The sequence below is a fragment of the Hemitrygon akajei genome, chromosome 15, assembly GCF_048418815.1.
Source record: "Hemitrygon akajei chromosome 15, sHemAka1.3, whole genome shotgun sequence".
In the NCBI taxonomy this organism is placed as follows: domain Eukaryota; kingdom Metazoa; phylum Chordata; class Chondrichthyes; order Myliobatiformes; family Dasyatidae; genus Hemitrygon; species Hemitrygon akajei.
Genome location: NC_133138.1, coordinates 27299467 through 27318227, shown reverse-complemented (window position 1 = coordinate 27318227; position 18761 = coordinate 27299467). Strand labels below are relative to the sequence as shown.

Here is an 18761-nt window from a genome sequence, read left to right as displayed (position 1 = left end):
TTCCACCCTCAAATGTCTAGAATCATAATGGAGTGACTTCAGCACAATCCTCTGATACTTCTCGGGCAGAACAAGCTGGCAACACTGAGGTCGGTTCAGTGGTGGCATGACCCAGTGTAAGATCTGATTCAGTGGGGTGTGTCAGGAATGGACAGGAGGAGGAGTATAGGAAACTGATACAGGACTTTGTGATATGGTGCAACTCAAACTACCTGTGTCTCAATATCACCAAGACCAAGGAGATGGTGGTGGACTTTAGGAGATCTAGGCCTCATATGGAGCCAGTGATCATTAATGGAGAATGTGTGGAGCAGGTTAAGACCTACAAGTATCTGGGAGTACAGTTAGACGAGAAGCTAGACTGGACTGCCAACACAGATGCCTTGTGCAGGAAGGCACAGAGTCGACTGTACTTCCTAAGAAGGTTGGCGTCATTCAATGTCTGTAGTGAGATGCTGAAGATGTTCTATAGGTCAGTTGTGGAGAGCGCCCTCTTCTTTGTGGTGGCGTGTTGGGGAGGAAGCATTAAGAAGAGGGACGCCTCACGTCTTAATAAGCTGGTAAGGAAGGCGGGCTCTGTCGTGGGCAAAGTACTGGAGAGTTTAACATCGGTAGCTGAGCGAAGGGCGCTGAGTAGGCTATGGTCAATTATGGATAACTCTGAACATCCTCTACATAGCACCATCCAGAGACAGAGAAGCAGTTTCAGCGACAGGTTACTATCGATGCAGTGCTCCTCAGACAGGATGAAGAGGTCAATACTCTCCAATGCCATTAGGCTTTACAATTCTACCGCCAGGACTTAAGAACTTTTTAAAAGCTATTATTAATGCTTTTTGAGATAGTGATTTAGATGCATATCATATTTTTTACTGAGTTAAGTATTGTATGTAATTAGTTTTGCTACAACAAGTGTATGGGACATTGGAAAAAAAGTTGAATTTCCCCATGGGGATGAATAAAGTATCTATCTATCTATCTATCTAACATGTGTTTCATTTTCTCTGCTAGAGCCATGTCTCCCTTTTCAACTGCTGCCCAAATGGTTCCAATACTCGGATCATCTCACTGAGCAGCTGCCACTTCCCCAGAATTCAACTCTAGTAGCTGATTAGTCTTCAGAGAGTCAGGTTACAATGAACTTGGGGAATGGCTTCATCTGAAGCTCCCAACTGATCCACCACTCGATCCTGCCCCTCCTTTCCCTCTGCCTCAGAAACGAGAGAACAGTATCTTTGAAATCTCCGTCCCCAGCTACCACTACGTCAGCACTGGTCTACATTAAAACGAGAGCTGTGTCCACCATTTTATCAAACCTTTGCCCACAATTGCAACTTTAACAGTACTTAACAGGCAAATTAACAATTCATCCGGAGTACGAATATCTAGCTCCCTGGTTCAGTGCTCAGGGTAATCACAAGCATCCAGCAAAATCAATCCTGGAACGATACCCTCACAATTGTAATTCTCAGTTTGGCTAGCGGCTTAATCTAGGGGATGATGGCCCCCAGCCCAGCCAAACTTAAGAAATCTCGTTTTGGTGGATGCTGCGGGATGTGTTCCCTGTTACGAATCAGTACCATGAAATAACAAACAGTACACAATATGTAATTAAATGATTGAGCTTTATAATTCTTAATTTGACTATATGGTTAGTAAAGAAACAAAAAAAGAAAAGGGCCCATTCTCATGAAACAGTCTAATGCGCAAATGTTGGAGCTCACTGATTGGCTGTTTGTCCACCAGTGACCTCGTCCAATCGTCGCTGACCTTCGGACTCTTGCTCTGTCCACTCCGTCTGGCGGTCTACCAACTCTCTCCATTCACATCTTCTCTCATCTTTCCCTGGCAAAAGACTGCAAAATCCCTGCTCCCAGACCCACAAGAAAGAACAACGTTCCTCTCATTGGATAGTCCCACATTCCAAAGCCCTGTTATCTCTATTCATAACCCAAACATTACTGTTACAGAGAAACCATTATATTAGCAGTGAAACCTTACGGCGCATTACACAAGTATTACACATGCTGAAGAAAATCAGCAGGCCAGGCAGCATCTAGGAGGAGAGTACAGTTGACATATCAGGTTGAAACTCCAGCAGTTGTTCATCCACTGTTGGGTGTGGTCTTTGATTCCATTATGGTACTTGGATTTACTGAGTATGCCTGCAAGAAAATGAATCTCTGTTGGAATTAATGAACCATTGCTCCGATGTTGACGTTTTACTTTATGGAACTTGTAGGGGACAATATTGCATTGTCCCAATAAATATTCTGAGGTCAATTATGCTGGTAGAAGATAGTTGATTTGAAAGAGCATTATGAAATTTAGAGCCACTCTACTACATCATGATATAGTGTTAGGAGTTTACAGCAATTTATTTTCCTGAGATGGACATTTTCAGATTTTTGACAGTTTGTGTTGCTGTCCTGAAGTTCATAGTTTGTGCTGGGATTCGGATCCATATATAACGCAGCTGTTTGTAATTGTTCAAATAACAAGTTACCACAGTCTGACTTGGCACATTTTAGCAGTCTGTGCATGTGAATAGAGCTTTGCTGGGCTTAATAAGCATCCTGCTAAATATACTTTGCAGCAGGAGACAATAAATTCAATCAGTAATGGGATGCTCGTGGGTTTATCTTTCCGCATATTCCAAAGTCTGTGGATACTAAAACCACTAAGTGCTACACATGCAAAATGCTGGAAGAACTCAGCTGGTCAGGCGGCATCTATCTCAGTCAGGGGTCATCAACCTATTTTATGCCATGGACCAATACCATTAAGCAAGTGGTCTGTGGATCGCAGATTGAGAACATCTAATCTAAGTACCACTTAATCTTGGGTCAGACCAAATATCAAATACCAAATCATTCTTTTTTTCTAATCTGAGCACTGCAGTTACTTCACCCTAGAACAATAATATAAAACATATTACTTTGTATAGCAAATAAATGAGAGGAACAACAACTTAATTTCAATCTGTGCAGTTACTGTGCATTGCTAGAACTGGGAAGGCGCATTCTGTATAATGAAATGTGGCCTCCTATAATTTATTTACAGCACTGAACAAGCCCTTCTGGCTGAACAAAGTGCACCATCCAGCGACCCCACTATTTAACTTGCGGTTTAAGGCTGGTGAGTCTCAGTGACTTCTGGCTAGTGGCCAATGAAACAAAGAAAACAACTAAATACATTGTTAATCACACTTTTTCTGGTAATAAATGATCATTGCAAACTGTAGCATGTGATTTCCTTTGGTCTTGGGGGCAATTTGATGTGGCAGAACCAAAGCAAGGCAGCAGGCCTATTGCCAAGTGTGAGAAAGATTGATTTAAGATCCAGGCCAAATTGGAAAGGTCGGGTACAGGCCGAGTCTAGGTGGCGGGATCCAAGCCCCAGAGCATATTGAAGCGACAGAACCCAAAGTTTGGACGACAACTTAGGCACTGGGCCAGATTGAAAAGAGCAGGGTGTTGGGGCCCAAGACGAGGGATGGGCTTGTTCATGAGGTTTACTCAGCACTGTGCTGAACTAAGGGCCTGGATAGACTCTCTTTGGACTTCAGTTCAGTATACTATTTGCTGACATATATTGTTTACATGGGTTTTTTTCCTTTGCACATTGGTGTTTGACAGTTTTTTAATGGGTTTTTTTGGGTTCCTTTTGTCACTATCTGTAAGGAGATGAATCTCAAGGTTGTATAATGTATACATACTTTGATAATAAATGTACTTTGAGCTTGAATCACAGGACCAATTAACCTACTAATCAGAGCAACACCACAAAATGCTGGAGGAACTCAGCAGGTCAGTTAGCATCAATGAAAATGAATAAACTGTCGCTATTTCAGGCTGAGACCCTTCATCAGGACTGGGGAAGAAGGGGGAGGAGTATAAACTAGAATGTGATAAGTGAAGCCATGTGGGTGGGGGGGGGGGAAGGATGAAGAAAGAAGCTGGAGGTGATAGGTGGAAAAATTAAAGGGTGGAGAAGGAATCTAATAGGAAAGAAAGTGGACCATGAGAAAAAGGAACGGAGGAGAGGCACCAGGGAGGTGATAAACAGTTGAGAAGAGAAGAGGTAAGAGGGGTGTCAGAGTGGGGAATTAATTAGAAGATGGAGAAATCCATGTTCATGCCAGCAGATTGTGGGCTCTCTTGTTCCATCAACCTGAGAGTGCCTCATGGCTGTATAGGTGGCTAAGGACCGACTTATTGCAATGGGGATGGCCACTGGGAAATCCTGCTTTTTCCTGTCGCTTTAACTCTATCCCTGTTAAGGCAGTGGGAAGATGAGGTGAGTGTAGATGTTTGGGAAATGGAGGAGATGCAGATGAGAGCAACATCAGTGATATTCCTCTTGTGCTCACCTATCACCCTGATTTAATTTCTGATTCTTGGGGTTCTTCCAGGAGTCAAGAATGATGAGCAGTCTTAATTCTAAGATTTCAGCTCATTTTAGAGTACAAACAAACATACTCATCCTAAGAAAACTGAATAAAGAGTTGAAGAACAATGCTAAGTGCTGTAAGACAAAGGAATAAAGAAACTAAGATGCCAAGAAGGTGTTCCTGAAAAATCCCTCCTCACTTTTATAGATAAGATAAAGGGAAATTCCTAAGATAGGAATAAATAAGTTAATAGGCTACATAATTAAAGCAACTGCATCACATGGGTAATATGCTAATACTTAGCCAATGAAAAACAAGGTGATAAACCATTAGTTTAACTGCTATACCAATTTCTGCCAGTGAGTGGGGATGATTCACCACCACATGCTGTGAAAAATACATGAGTTTGTTAAAAGTACAAATCTTTTTATATAGTATTTCAAAAAAACAGTTTCAACAACCCCATGACCCGCCACATCCAGCACATCATTCTCCACAATTTCCACCATTTTCAACAGGACTCTACCACCAAACACATCTTTGCCTCTCCACCCCACTCTTCACTTTCCACAGAGATTGCTCCTTTTGTTGTGGCCTGGTCTTCCTGGCACTTAGCCCTGCATGCAGAAGAAGTGCTATACCTGCCTATTCACCACCGCATTCAGGGCCCCATATACTCCTCCTAGATGAGGCAACACTTCACCTACAAATCTGTTAAGGTTGTCCGGTGCTCATGATACAGCTTCCAATACGTTGGTGAGACCCGTCATAGATTGAGGGGCAGCTTTGTCCATCTACAAAAGGCAGAATTTCCCAGTGGCTGACAATTTAAATTCCAATCCCCATTCTCATTACAACATGTCGGTCCATATTCCACCTCGGTAGCCTCCAACATGATGGTATAAATATTGATTTCTCCAGTTTGTGGTAATTTTCACCCCTCCGCTTTCCCTCTTTCATTCTGCAGTCTGACCCCTTCTTACCTCTTCTCCTCATCTGTTTGTCTGCTCCAACTGATGCCCCTCCTCCTTCCCTTCCTCGCACTCTCTCATATCAGATTCCTTCTCCTGTCGTTTACCACCTATCACCTAGCTTTTCTACTTCATCCCTCCTCTCCCACCTAACTGGCTTCACCTGTGCCCTTCTAGCTTGTACTCCTTCCTCTCCTCTCCTCCCCCTCCCCACCTTATTCTGGCTTCGTACCCTTCCCTTTCCAATCCTGATGAAGGGTCTTGGCCCAAAAGGTCGATGCTGCCTTACCTGCTATGTTCCTCCAGCATTTTGTGTGTTGCTCCAGATATCCAGCATTTGCAGAATCTCTTGTGTTTATCACCAATACGTCTTTGGAATGCAGGAGAAAACTGGAGCTCCTGGAAGAAACCCACATATTCAAGGGGAGGACATACAAACTCCTAACAGACAGCATCAGAATTGAACTCAGAACTCCAACACCCTAAGCTGTAATAGCGTTGTGTTAACCACTACACTACCTTGGTGTCCATTTATGAGTTTATGAATTAAATGGCTTTAGTCCAATTATCTATTTGTCTCAGGCATTTATCATTAACTTGACAAAACTTGGAATCTGGGTTAGTTCTCTAAAAATCCTTTAAACCCTAATAGGAAATGATTGGTATCACATTTCACTCCATGGTTAGCACACTTTTTATTGTGCTAACCATGGAGTGAAATGTGATACCAATCATTCCTTTATTATACAGAAAAACAGAATATTCTTTTGGTACCTTTTGTTGTTATGCTAGTAATTCTTGACTAACATTCTGAGAATTGAGTTTAAATTTTAACTCATTTAAATTTGCTGCACAATCTGAATTGAATAACCAAGTATCAGTAAAAGGTGCCATGTGCTGTAACAATCTCTACGGTGCGTTCCTTCATGTTTTCAATATAAATAAATACATGTATATAATGAAGGGAGAGAAAAATATTGCAGATTTCATTTTTTGTTATGATCATTGTAGTATACTGTCTAATGAATTATTCATAATGTTTCATTGTTCTCAGGACTATTTGCTTAAAAATACTGTATAGGATAGTTGTCCAAAGTGAATTTATTATCAAAGTACCTGAGAACATGAATTGTAAGGTGTCCTTGAAAGTGTGTCTATTGTTATAGAATCCATAACTGTTTGAATCAGTTTGAAATAGTGATGAATGAGATTATCCATGCTGGTTCAGGAGCCTGAAGTTGGTTAGAAACTGTTCTTGAGCCCCTGATGTTGTGGGACCTAAGGCTTCTGTACCTCCTGGCAAATGGTAGTAGCGAGATGGTGGGGAGTGCTTTACCTGTGATGGATTGGGCTGTATCCACTACTTTCTGTACCTTTTCCATTCCTGGGCTTTGGTGTTTCCATACCTGGCCAGTCTGGATACTCACCACTGTGGTTACATGGCAAGTCTATGTAAACTTTAAGAAGGTAAAGGCACTGTATTAACTTCTTTGTGAAGACACATATGTGCTAGTCCAAGGACATCCTCTGTATCCAAGAACACAATTCAAATATTATGTGGTGCTTAAAAGGTCAAAGCACCATAGTAATTTTTTTTGGAAAGAATCCTTGCAAATTTGTTCATGAGGTTCTGCAAGTATCATGTGACCCTGCATTTGAGTAATATGGTCAAGATGGAAGGGTTCATTTATGAAACTCAAGCAGGAATGTCTTTATTTTCTATCAATTGCTTTTATGTTTGCTGTTTTTTGTTTTTAGATTTGTATCTGAAAAATCTGTTATAAATGAGATACTAAGATCTGAAGGTAAACATTTAAACCTGATTAGAAGCATTTGTTTACAACTTTTTACACAGTACAAACTCTAGTAATATTTATTTGCAGCAAGTTGCAATTTCATGCCAGTTAGAGTTTGCAATGTAATGAAGTACTTTAAACATCTCAGTAATGTGGTTAGGGTGCAGCACAGACAGCAAGCAATAATTTCAGGACAAGATAATGATTTTTGTACAGTCTTAAGTTTAGTTCTGCTTTTTGGGGTTCATGAGTAGGGTTGAATTATTATAGGCCTGATAATCCAAAAATGTGTTTGCAGGCTAGAAGTCAGACAAATATGAGTGCAAGGTATGGTAATTACGACAAGTTTGGAAGGGGCAGGTGACCTTACATAGCTGGGTCTTTTGAAGTTTTATGGATTTAAAAAAATTTCCATGATGTAATTTCATCATGTAGTTGTTGGGATGGTAGAAGGTGTTGGATTCTGGTGTTTTAATCCAAGGTTCTTCAGAAATCAGGAAAGAGTCACACAACTTGTTGCTTCAGAATAGTTTCATTAAGAATTGATGGGGCAGAGGAAAGTTGAAAAGACAGTGATAGAACATGAGGGAGACAGAGGAGCAAAGATGGTGACTAGCATAGAACAGCTATTTTTATACCACAGAGATGAGAATAAATTTCATTCAAATCTATAGTAAATAATTAACCAATTAGAAAGCACCTATTCAGTACTGCAGTACCAAGTTAACTAGAGAACACTTTTTCAAATAATGTAGTACAAAGAAACTTCGAGTTTTCCAGAATTATACTTTGTATAGCCACTAGAGATGTATTAAATTTCTATATACATATAAAAACTAAAAATACAAACAAATAATTAATTGTTAAACTACAAAGAAAATAAGTCTATTTAAGAATTGAACATTCAGATCCAACAAAGGTAAACTAAATTGATAAACTTTTGTTGTCTAAAATTACTAAGTTTAAATATAGGAAGCATCTTGCCCATTTTCATAAATTTCCATCAGTCTTAAAAGGATCTAGCAACATCTAGCTAGGTATGATGTTGAAAGATTGTCCATATGAGATTTGCAAACAGCCCAATAACTTCATGTAATTATTGTGATGGTTGAAGATAGTTTACCTTCTACCACTACGCCGTAAAATTACTGGGTTGTTGTCAAATCATGGAAATTAGTTTTTAAAATCAGTAAAACTTCAACAAATTGTAATGGCATCTGATCTTGATTTACTCCAAAATAGTACAATATTTCAGGCCTTGAGCTTCAGAACTGCTTTTCCTCGGATGCTTGGTGTAATAGAAAGTTGCTTATGAGAAATGAGAAGTAGTCAATATTTTCCAGGATGGGATTGTACAGTGGATTGATAAAGAGCTTTGTTCTACAGAGGTTCAAATGTTCATTTTAATATCAGAGAATACAGAATACAACCTGAAATTCTTACTTTCTTCACAAAACAAGAACCCAAAGAATGAATGTTAGAAAAATCAAAGCACCCCTCCCCCTTGTAGCCTGCAAAGATTGGAGAGCAGGCTCCAATTGTATAAGCAGAAGTCACTTGATTACTGCTGTCAACTACTGAGATTAAGGTGACATTGATTTTGGTGTGAAAACCAATAGTTTTCCATTGGTTCTGTAGCATATTTGCACACGAATGGTAAGCTAGTTGAAGGTGAGGTGTAGAAACATAGTTTCAGAAATGAAGCAGTCAAATTTTCTGGACTGCAGTGGTCCATCACCTACTCATGGTGAAGAGATGAAGGAGATGTCGGAGGGCAAAGTACATTCACACGCAAGTACACATCTGTGCAGCAAAGCGTATTTCCAATTACTGTGAACTCACTTGTAATTGAATCAAGACTACAGGGTAGGTGGTGTGCAATGGCAGCCACACATAAAGATGTCCATATGTGAAATATTTGCCACTTTAGGTAGATGAAGTAGAAGCAAGTCATCGTCAGTCACACAAGACTGCAGAAGTGATGATAATTCTAGGATTTAGCCAATACTTGATCACATGCTAAATATTTGCTCACCTGCTTTGAATTTGCTTTTTTAAAATCTAATTAGGATATTTTTTATCCATTGTTAACTTTCCAAACAAAGCAGCTTTAGGTCAAAAAAATAACACAAGCCAGAATGACCAAATAGAATGTGCTTGAGGAAAAACTCCAGACTAACCATGTAAATTCCTTCAAAGCTGAACTTAGCAGTCCAACATGTAATTGGATCTTGAACTCCTCTAGTACCTTTTCCTGCTCTACCCTTTATTAAAGATTATCTCATCTACACTGTTATTTTGCTCATCGTTCATATAGCCTGGAGCTTTCTAATTTCATTAACCTGATTTGATAAAATATATTTACTATTCTGAATTCAGTTCCTTAATTTATTAACCAGTGATATGATTAATATCATTTAATTCAGATTATTGAAATATTTTTATTACTAAACTGGGTAATCTTCTGATTCTACATTATATACAATATACCTATTGAATGGTTTATGTTCTTCAAGGCTCCTCTTAAATTGTAAAATCTTCACCTCTAATTTTCATTGCTCATACTTGCATGACTTTAAAGTTGCTTTTTGTTTTCAGTGTTTTTATGTATTCCTTTTGAACTACATGAACCAGAAATACACAATTATTTCCAAATTATGTATATTTAGATCATTTGTAAAGCCTATGACTAAGCTTTAGTTTGTCAGTTTGGTTTTGTTTTACTATAATTTGTTTCCCTACCTTATTTTTAAGCGAAGCAAAACTGTGCATTTCTTTTGTTTCTTCAGAGCAGTTATGTTTATAATTTTGTTACTTCTGTTTTATATTAATGGTCATTTCAGTTATCAAACTTCACTTACAATTGGTGGCATGTGTAACATTAAAATCTTGCTGCAAAACTTTAATTTCCTCCTTTCCTGTCGATTATGATATGCAGATGTATCAGACCTGCAATTCATTTCTCTGGCCAGGTATTTGATTGCAAAAGAGCAGAGGCTCCAAGTACATGTTGTCAAGGTAATTCCTTGCTCCAGTTTTGGAGGTTGACTTCAAAGCTCTGCCATCTATTTTCGTCCAGTGTTTGGTCCAATTTCTTTTAATCACACTGTGGAGCTAACTCTGAATCTCCTGTAGACTTTAATTCTAGTGGTGCTTCTGGGTGAGGCTTTGACAAAGTACATATTACTTGCAATGTGGGAATCTTGATTTTCGATTTTGCTGAAAGATTTTTCAAAGATATGTGTTTATATGATGAATATCAGAAATTCCCAATGACCTCAGGCACTTTAAATCTTATTAAATATTTCTGAACAGTGTGTTGCAGGAAATAAAATTGAAATATTTTGATAGTGTGACCTTTCTACTTATATGAAATATACATTAATTTCTTTAACATCTGATGAATCTGCACCCATTGTCCTGCAAGTATCTCCAGTCCCCACACAGTTTGATAGATGCCATGTGAACCAGAGATCTTTAATTTCCAGTCCTCCTCATTGGTTGTCAAAGCTCTCAAAGCCACAGAGCTCTGTTTAAGTTTGAAAATATTCTGAAAGTTTGTGTCTTATTTCACAGTTCTTTGAGGCCCTCTTAAGGTGGAAACATAGTGTTGCAGGACTACAATCATATGTGGACTCTTAGAAGTCGAAGTGTCTAAATAAAAGGATTTTGGCACCTGTATATAAGACCACAAGACATGGGAGCAGCATTAGGCCATTCAGCCCATCAAGTCTGTTCCACCATTCCATCATGGCTGATCCCAGATCTCACTCAACCCTATATACCTACCTTCTCGCCATAAACTTTGATGTCCTGACCAATCAGGAACCTATCAACTTTCATTTTGAATATGCACGTGGACTTGGCCTCCACCACAGTCTGAGGCAGTGCCTTCCACAGATTCCAAAAATAACTCCTTATCTCCGTTCGTAAATGATCGCCCCTCAAATTTGAAGCTGCCTTCCAGTTCTGGACACCCCCACCATAGGAAACATCCTCTCCACATCCACCTTATCTAATCCTTTCAACATTCGGTATGGTTATGAAAAGTGGACCTGATGTGTTTCATAATGTCATTAACGTGTGTTGAGCATAAAATGTGTCTTGGCAACCCAGTGGTGGCTAGTACATATTCAAACATGAAGCAAAATGGTACATTTCTGCATTAAGCTAGAGTTACAAGAGAATCCAAATTGAATATAATTGAGTTTGGGAAATGCCAGGTAACATGACAGTGGCAAATGCCTGTGGAGAATTCTTGATCACAATAGCCTGCTGCATTATGCCTTTGGCTAGGAGCTGAAGTTCACCAATTCATTCAATGAAGTATGCAGAAGGTGCTGCAAAATGAAAATGGGACAAAATCTTGCTCTAGGACTGCATTGCCTAATGTATATTTTTCATGTTTTTTTTTCTCCAGCCTACTTCGATTACAAAGAGGATTCTGCATTTCCAAAGCCCCCATCCTACAGTGTGGCAACTACTCTTCCTTCATATGATGAGGCTGAAAGAACGAAAGTTGAAGCAACCGTGCCTCTTGTCTCTGGAAGGGTGAGTATCTAATGTGTGCAAATATATCACTGATTAGCTGCCTTGGTCAAATAATGTGTGTAGTTTGGCCTAATGCATTAGCTCTCTACTGATGTCTTTCTCTGAAAAATAAAACCTGATATACTGATCTCTAATCTGATGCTTGATTTATACCATCTGTAACTTCATCACTCTGCCCTTTGAAGAGAAGGTACCGTTCATACTTCTCTAATATAATAACGTGGACAGCATTGGCAAGCCAACCAAAATCTATTTGTCAGTGCAAGATTAATTTAAATGATACGTAACAATTTTGGGGACAATAATAAAGGACATCATTTAAGTCTGATTTCACTGATCATGGAATCAGATATTTTAATTCCATTCCAGTAACAATTTTTAAATACTTAGTCACTAGGTTCAAGTTGATATTTCTTCCTTTTTGGTATGATTTATATAAGATTTAGGAAATGCAAGTTATAGTTTCTCCAGCTCTTGTACATGTTAGAACTTTAATCTGCATTTGTGAAGAACTCAAATGAATGGACCTGTCCCTGCCTATACTGGTGTTTAAAAACTGGATTTTCCTTGGGCATTCTTCTTTTACTGACAGTATCTAGAATGTTATTTTTGGAGGGGGCTCAGAAATATTTTACCTTTGCGTATTGAACTTCAATAAATGATGCTACAGGGAAATAGCCATCTTTCCCAGAAGATTGTAGGAAACAGTCCCCCATGCTCTATCTTCTAATTAAAGTTTAGTTTGTCTTTTGACGTGAAGCAATTACATTTTGAAGCATCCTATCATAACTTACATAAGTATGTAAGTTTATTTAGAAAACAATAGTGGGATGAATTCATTTTACCTTGGCTCTAGCCTTTTCTGCACACAATAAGTTCCATGAATTAGTTATGGCCATCTTGAAATGAGGTAGTGAGTCAATGTATACAAGAGTCAGCCTCATTACTGTTTTATTGATTCATAGGTGATTAATTCAGTATTGACTTTATTTTTGTGACTGCCATTTAAATCATCCTCTTGAGCTCCTAAAATTGAATTTAAATTTCCCTAACATTGTACTCTTTGAATTTAGCATGACATTTCAAAGGCCTCAATAAGTCTCAACAGTGGATGAGGTGCTGTTATTTGATTTTTATGTTGGGCTTCATTTGTACAGTGTAGGAAGTCAAAGACAGAGAACTGCGATGGAAAACTGAAGTGAAAGTAAACGTAACTTGACTAGCCATGTGCACAGAACAGGGATGTTTTGCCAAGTATTCATCGGTCTGCATGTAGATTCTTCATTTTCATGAAGGTCACATTGTGAACAGCACAAGCAGTATACTAAGTTGAATGAAGAACAAGTAAATAGCTGTTTCACCTGGAAATTAGAGCTTTGGTCCCAGGGTGGAAAGTGAAAAGATAAAAGAGCAGATGCTGCATTCCTTACAGTTCCATGGGGAAAAAATGTCAACAGAAAGGTTGGTAATGAATGGAAGCAAGAATCTGAGAGTTAGCAGTAACAATCCCTTTGGAATGTTGAAAATGAAAGGAAGATATGTTAGCTGGCAGATTAGAGGATGATTTGTGGAATATGGAGGTTACTGGAGTGGAAGGTGAGGATGAGGGAAATTTTATCCTTATGAGTAAGAAGGGGGGGGTGAAAACATGGGAGGTGAAGCTGATGCAGTTACGAGCCCTCTCAATTATAGAATGGAAATTATGCAAAGGGAAGATAAGAAGAAATGGAGTCTTTAGAAGATTTGAGTGATGACCTCTGGAATCCCTTTTGTAATGTTTTTCCAAACAGCACCTGGTCTGTTTCCTTATCAGAGTAAAACTTGCTACTCTCCCTCCCATGGATCACTTGTGATTTTAACTTTTTAAACTGGTTTGCGTATAGGACCCGATCAAAAATTTTGCGAAAATCTGATTAACAATGCCTAACTACTTTGGCTAAATCACTTCTCAGTATAGTAAAGTTGGCTTTGCTTTATTTGAGAACCTGCTTTAGTTTTGTCCTTTTGTAATTAATTTATTATTGTCACATGTACTGAAATACAGTGAAGAGGTTTGTATACTATCCAGACAGATCATTCCATGCATAAGTACATCGAGGTATTTAAAGAAAGTAGAATGCGGAATATAATATTACAATTGCAGAGAATTAGGCAGTGCAGTTAGACGAATGATGTGTAAGCACAGAAACAGGCCTTTTGGCCCTCTTTGGCTGTGCTGAACCATTTTTCTGCCTAGTCCCACTGACCTGTACCGGCCCTCTTTGGCTGTGCCGAACCATTTTTCTGCCTAGTCCCACTGACCTGCACCCAGCCCATATCCCTCCATGAGGTAAACTGTGAGATTGAATTCATCATTGAGCATATGGAGTCTGATAAGAGCAGGATAGAAGTTGTCCTGGTGGTCTGTACTCTAAAGCTTTTATATCCTTGGACCAATGAGATGGCAGGGAAGAAAACATCAGCTGTTTTCCCAAGGTAGCAAATGTACAGAGTCACTAGTGAAAGCCTAGTTTGTGTGAGTAGTGTTTTTTTTACAAACTATGGTAAATCTTACTGAATTATGAACCCTACCAGGGAACAACAATTTGCATTAAAATGCCCTCAACCTGTTCAGCTTCATTCCCCAAAACTAAGTCTGAATAGCACCTGTTGTGTACTTGCTACATACTACCTGGAAAAAATGGCTTCCTCGCATGCAGTTTACAAATCTTATGACCTTTTGCACAATTTCTGATTAACATTTGGGTTATTGAAATCTTCCTCCATTACTTCCCTTATGCTTTGTGCTTGTCTTAATCTATATCCAGTTTGTCGTCTGTCTCCTTCAGATTGTTTGGTCTATAATGTAATCCCAAAATGTGATTGTATCTTTTGTTTATTCTTTAGTTCAAACCATAAATTCTCATTTACTGATCATTAAATGCTTTGTTTCTTTAGCTCATATTGTCAGTTTCATTCCTGATTTCATCTCCTACTGTGGCTCCTCTGTAAACCCCATAATCAGGAATCTTACAGTTCTTTCCCTTAAGTCAAATTTCAGTAGCAACTTAAATATTCCATTCCAAGAACTTCCAGAAATGCAATCATCTGAGTTTTTCACTGTACTGTTTCAGATGAGGATTTAACATTCAAGCACAGCCCAACATATTTTGTGTACACTTTTAACATTTGTTTTCTCTGCCATTCAAAATCTAACAATAATTTTCCAAATTTTTATTTCTGCTTTTTGGCACAACTTGTGGCAAGAGCTCTATTTAAATCATTTTATAGACTGGGGAATCAATGTGAATTCACAGTAATAAATTTTACCCAGAATCACTTTTTTAAAAACTATCAGCAATTGTGACATTGTCTCATCTTCCCTAGTATCTCCAGTTCCAAACAAGTTTAATCTCTGTGGTTTTATATGTACAAGCAGTATTCAGCAACTTGACATCTCCTGTTATCCATGACTGCATGTTTTGTAAATCCTTCCAAGTTTTTTTGTCCATTTAAGTATGTAAATATTAACGTTGTTACCTGATAAGGACTAATGTGACATGTATTAAAGAAGTGCCCTGTAGCACACTGCAGAAAGGTAATATAACATTCAGAAGAAGATCGAAGTTAAAACTAATGAATATAATTGTTACAAAAACATAAATGACCTGTTGAGTATTTCTGGAATTCTCTGTTTTTATTGAACCTAATTGATCACTTCCCGTAAGTGTTACCTGTAAATAACATAGCTTCAGTTGCATGGAAGTTCAAGGTGAAAGATATGAAACTAATTTTTCAGAAATGTTGGCAGTCACCATGAAAAATTTAGTGAATGCATACATATTTCATCTTTCCTTTTGATATACATGGAGGCTATTTATCCCATTGAATCTATGCTGGCTACTAGAACAACCACATTTCCCCACTAATTTGTCCCTAGCTCCCATCTGACTGGCGCTATGGGCAGCTTTTCATTCATTATGTGCCATGTTTTATTACATGGACAGTCATGGTCTTGACCATGATTATTCTTGGCATTTTCTTCTACAGAAGTACTTAGCCATTGCCTCTGGGCAGTGTCTTCACAAGATGGGTGACATGGACTATTATCAATATTCTTCATAGAACCTGGCATCAGTGCTTGTGACATGCATCAGCTACTCATACGACCATTTACCGCCTACTGTCATGGCTTCACGTGGCCCTGATTGGGGAGGTGGTGGCTAAGTAGGTGCTACTCCTTGCCCAAGGGTGACTTGCAGGTTAGCGGAAGGACTTGCACCTTCTTTGGTAGAGATGTACCTCAACCCTGTTGCCTTGTGGAGAGCTGTTGGTGACCAGTTAACCTACCAACCTGTACATCTTTGTCAAACGGAAGAAATGGGAACACTTGGTGGAAACCAGTGCAATCACAGGAAAAATGTACAAACTCCACAAAGACAGCACTGAGGTGAAGACTGAACCAGGTCACTGGAGCTGCAAGACAACAACTCTACTAATTATGCCATTGCCACCTTTTAGCTGAGCTATTGTTGGAAAAATGGCTCAAAAATACAAACCAAAAGAACTATAAATGATCTTGCATCAATAATGGGTGCACAACTTGAATTAATTGTTCAATATGTAAAGTATATTAAAGAACCCTGATAAAAGGTTACAAACCCTGTCTCAAAGGGGTTGATCCTCGATTATTCTTCTTGATTGTAATAAGATGAGTTCTGCGTGTGTTGGGGAGTCCTTTTTATATTGTTTTCCAAGAGGCCTGTATGAGGAAATCAAACTGCTGCTGGGCCATAAGGTTTCTTGGTGGGTATCCAAATGGCTTATTGAGAAAGCGGCGTGGTTTATAGAGCTCCTGTCTGAGAGACACAGTCGCAGTACAGTACTGACCTCCAGTGCTCTTTGTGTGGAGTTTTCATGCTCTTCACATAACTGCGTGAGCTTCTGCCAGGTGCTCTTGTTTCCTCCCATCCGTCAAAGATGGACAGGTTGGCAGGTTAATTGGCTGAAAGAGGGCAAATGCCTGAAAGAGAACAAGCAGCAGGTGTTGGTCAGAGAACTGATGTCAGGTCAAGAAGTTATACCAAGTAGAATGATGGTGAAATTTCTGCATTTTTATTTATTTAGTGATACAGCGTGGAGTAGGCCCCTCTGGCCCTTTGACCCTGACCTCCCCAACAACCCCACAACCCCAATTAACCCTAATCTAATCAGGGGACAATTTGCAACAGCCAGTTAACCTACCGGGTACATCCTTGGACTGCAGGAGGAAACCGGAGCACCCTGAGAAAACCCATGCATTCCATGGGAAGGACTTAAGAGACTCTGTACAGAACCATGCCAGAATTGAACTCTGAACTCTGGAACTCTCTGAACTCCACTAACGTCATGCTAACTGCTATGCTACCATGGTGCCCATTATGATGTTATTGTAAACAGAAAATGCTGGAAATACTCTGTAGATCAGACAGCATGTGTGGAAAGAGAAATGTTTAACACTTCAGATGTGAGATTCTTGATTAAATTTATCGTGTGGTTGTTGTTTGCAAATTTTGAATCCTTCAAAAAGAGAACAAACCTAAAAATGTTTTTTTTTTTGCCCAACAGGATGATGACTTTTCAGGAAGGGATGACTTTGATGATGCAGACCAACTGAGGATAGGGAATGATGGTATATTCATGCTGACATTTTTCAGTAAGGATGATTTTGATTTATATTTATACAAAACTAAACATGTCTGAAGGTTTTAAGTTATTTGCCAGCAAGGGGTATTCCCCATACAGAGTGGACAGTGCATTATGTAAAGCAAAGGCATTGTGCATTGTCACATAATACTTCAATGGTACTTCTGCAATTTGATAGAATAATTGCCAAAAAAACTCTTTGCAATTATACTGATAATGAATTAGAGCCCTATTAATTAGTTGCATTCATTAAGAAATTAATATTTGTGTGAATCTTATTTGGCATTGCAGGTTTTTGATACTGCACTCTTTTACCGGTATTCCTGGATGAATGTTTTTTTGGGTCTGGAATAGAAGAGATCTGTAAAATAGTCTTTCACCATCATGTGCAAGTTATTGAAGTGGTTTAACATCAGAGACGTGAATTCCTGCACACATATAGGTGAAACAGACATGAAGTTGCTTTGAATCACAGATCAAACCCAGATCTGATCAACATAACAGCATAAAGGGCCATCTGATCCTTTGAATTTGCTCCATCTTGCATAAAAATCATGGCTCATCTTCCATCTCAGTGCCATTTTCATGCATTCTCCTCATATTCTCTGATTCCCTTAATATTTTGAATTACCTCAGGAAATGAGCCCCCACAGTCATCTGAAAAAGAAGTCCAAATATTCATTACACTTTGCATTCCTCCTCTTTTCAGTCCTAAACAGCCTGTTCCTTATTTTGAGACTGATACCTGGTTGCAGACTCCTTTGTTAGGGATTCTTTTTGTATCAAGTCTGGCAAGCCTTGTGAGAATTTGTTTCAATGATCTTCTTTCATTCTTCTTATCTCTGGGAAATACAGACCTAGTATACTCATTAATTTCTACCACAAACCTAATCCAACCTGCTGGTGCCAGCCTTGGGAATCTTTGTTCAACTCTCTCATCTTAAAGGTCCTTCCCAGGTTATGGTGGGGTTCTGTTCCTGTGAACAGTTCAGGTTACAAAGAATTCATAAGGTGGTAACAAAACATTTTGAATATGTACATAGAGTTCCCAACAGAGGATACCTGCAGCAGTTGGTCTAAAACTGCATAATTCGAGCGTTCATAAGCTGGAGATGATCTTTATCCCCTTGAAGCCTCTTGTGTTTTATCGCACCTAATTTTGTATCACTACCTAAGTTCAAAATTTGGTCCCAGCCAAATTACTGAGATAATTGTGACCAAATCAGCCCAAGCACAACTCACTGCCTACTAATCCAAGAATGATCAATTTACTTACACTCTTGGCTTTCCAATCAATAACCAATTTCTCAGTCAACATTGGTATACTCCTTCCCTTTTCATTGATTTCATCAGTAAGTTCTCTCTCTTGTAAAATCTCCTTTCTCA

At 38.8% G+C, this 18761-nt stretch overlaps 1 protein-coding gene across 1 annotated transcript in view; it reads left to right on the top strand.

Annotated features, from left to right (window-relative positions):
- LOC140739232 (NEDD4 family-interacting protein 1) overlaps positions 1 to 18761 on the top strand; it is a 43886-nt gene that overhangs the window by 10498 nt on the left and 14627 nt on the right. Inside the window, exons 3-4 of the mRNA XM_073067332.1 lie at positions 11581 to 11711; positions 17298 to 17385. Coding sequence (XP_072923433.1) covers positions 11581 to 11711; positions 17298 to 17385 — 219 coding nt within the window. The remainder of the gene's footprint in view (positions 1 to 11580; positions 11712 to 17297; positions 17386 to 18761) is intronic.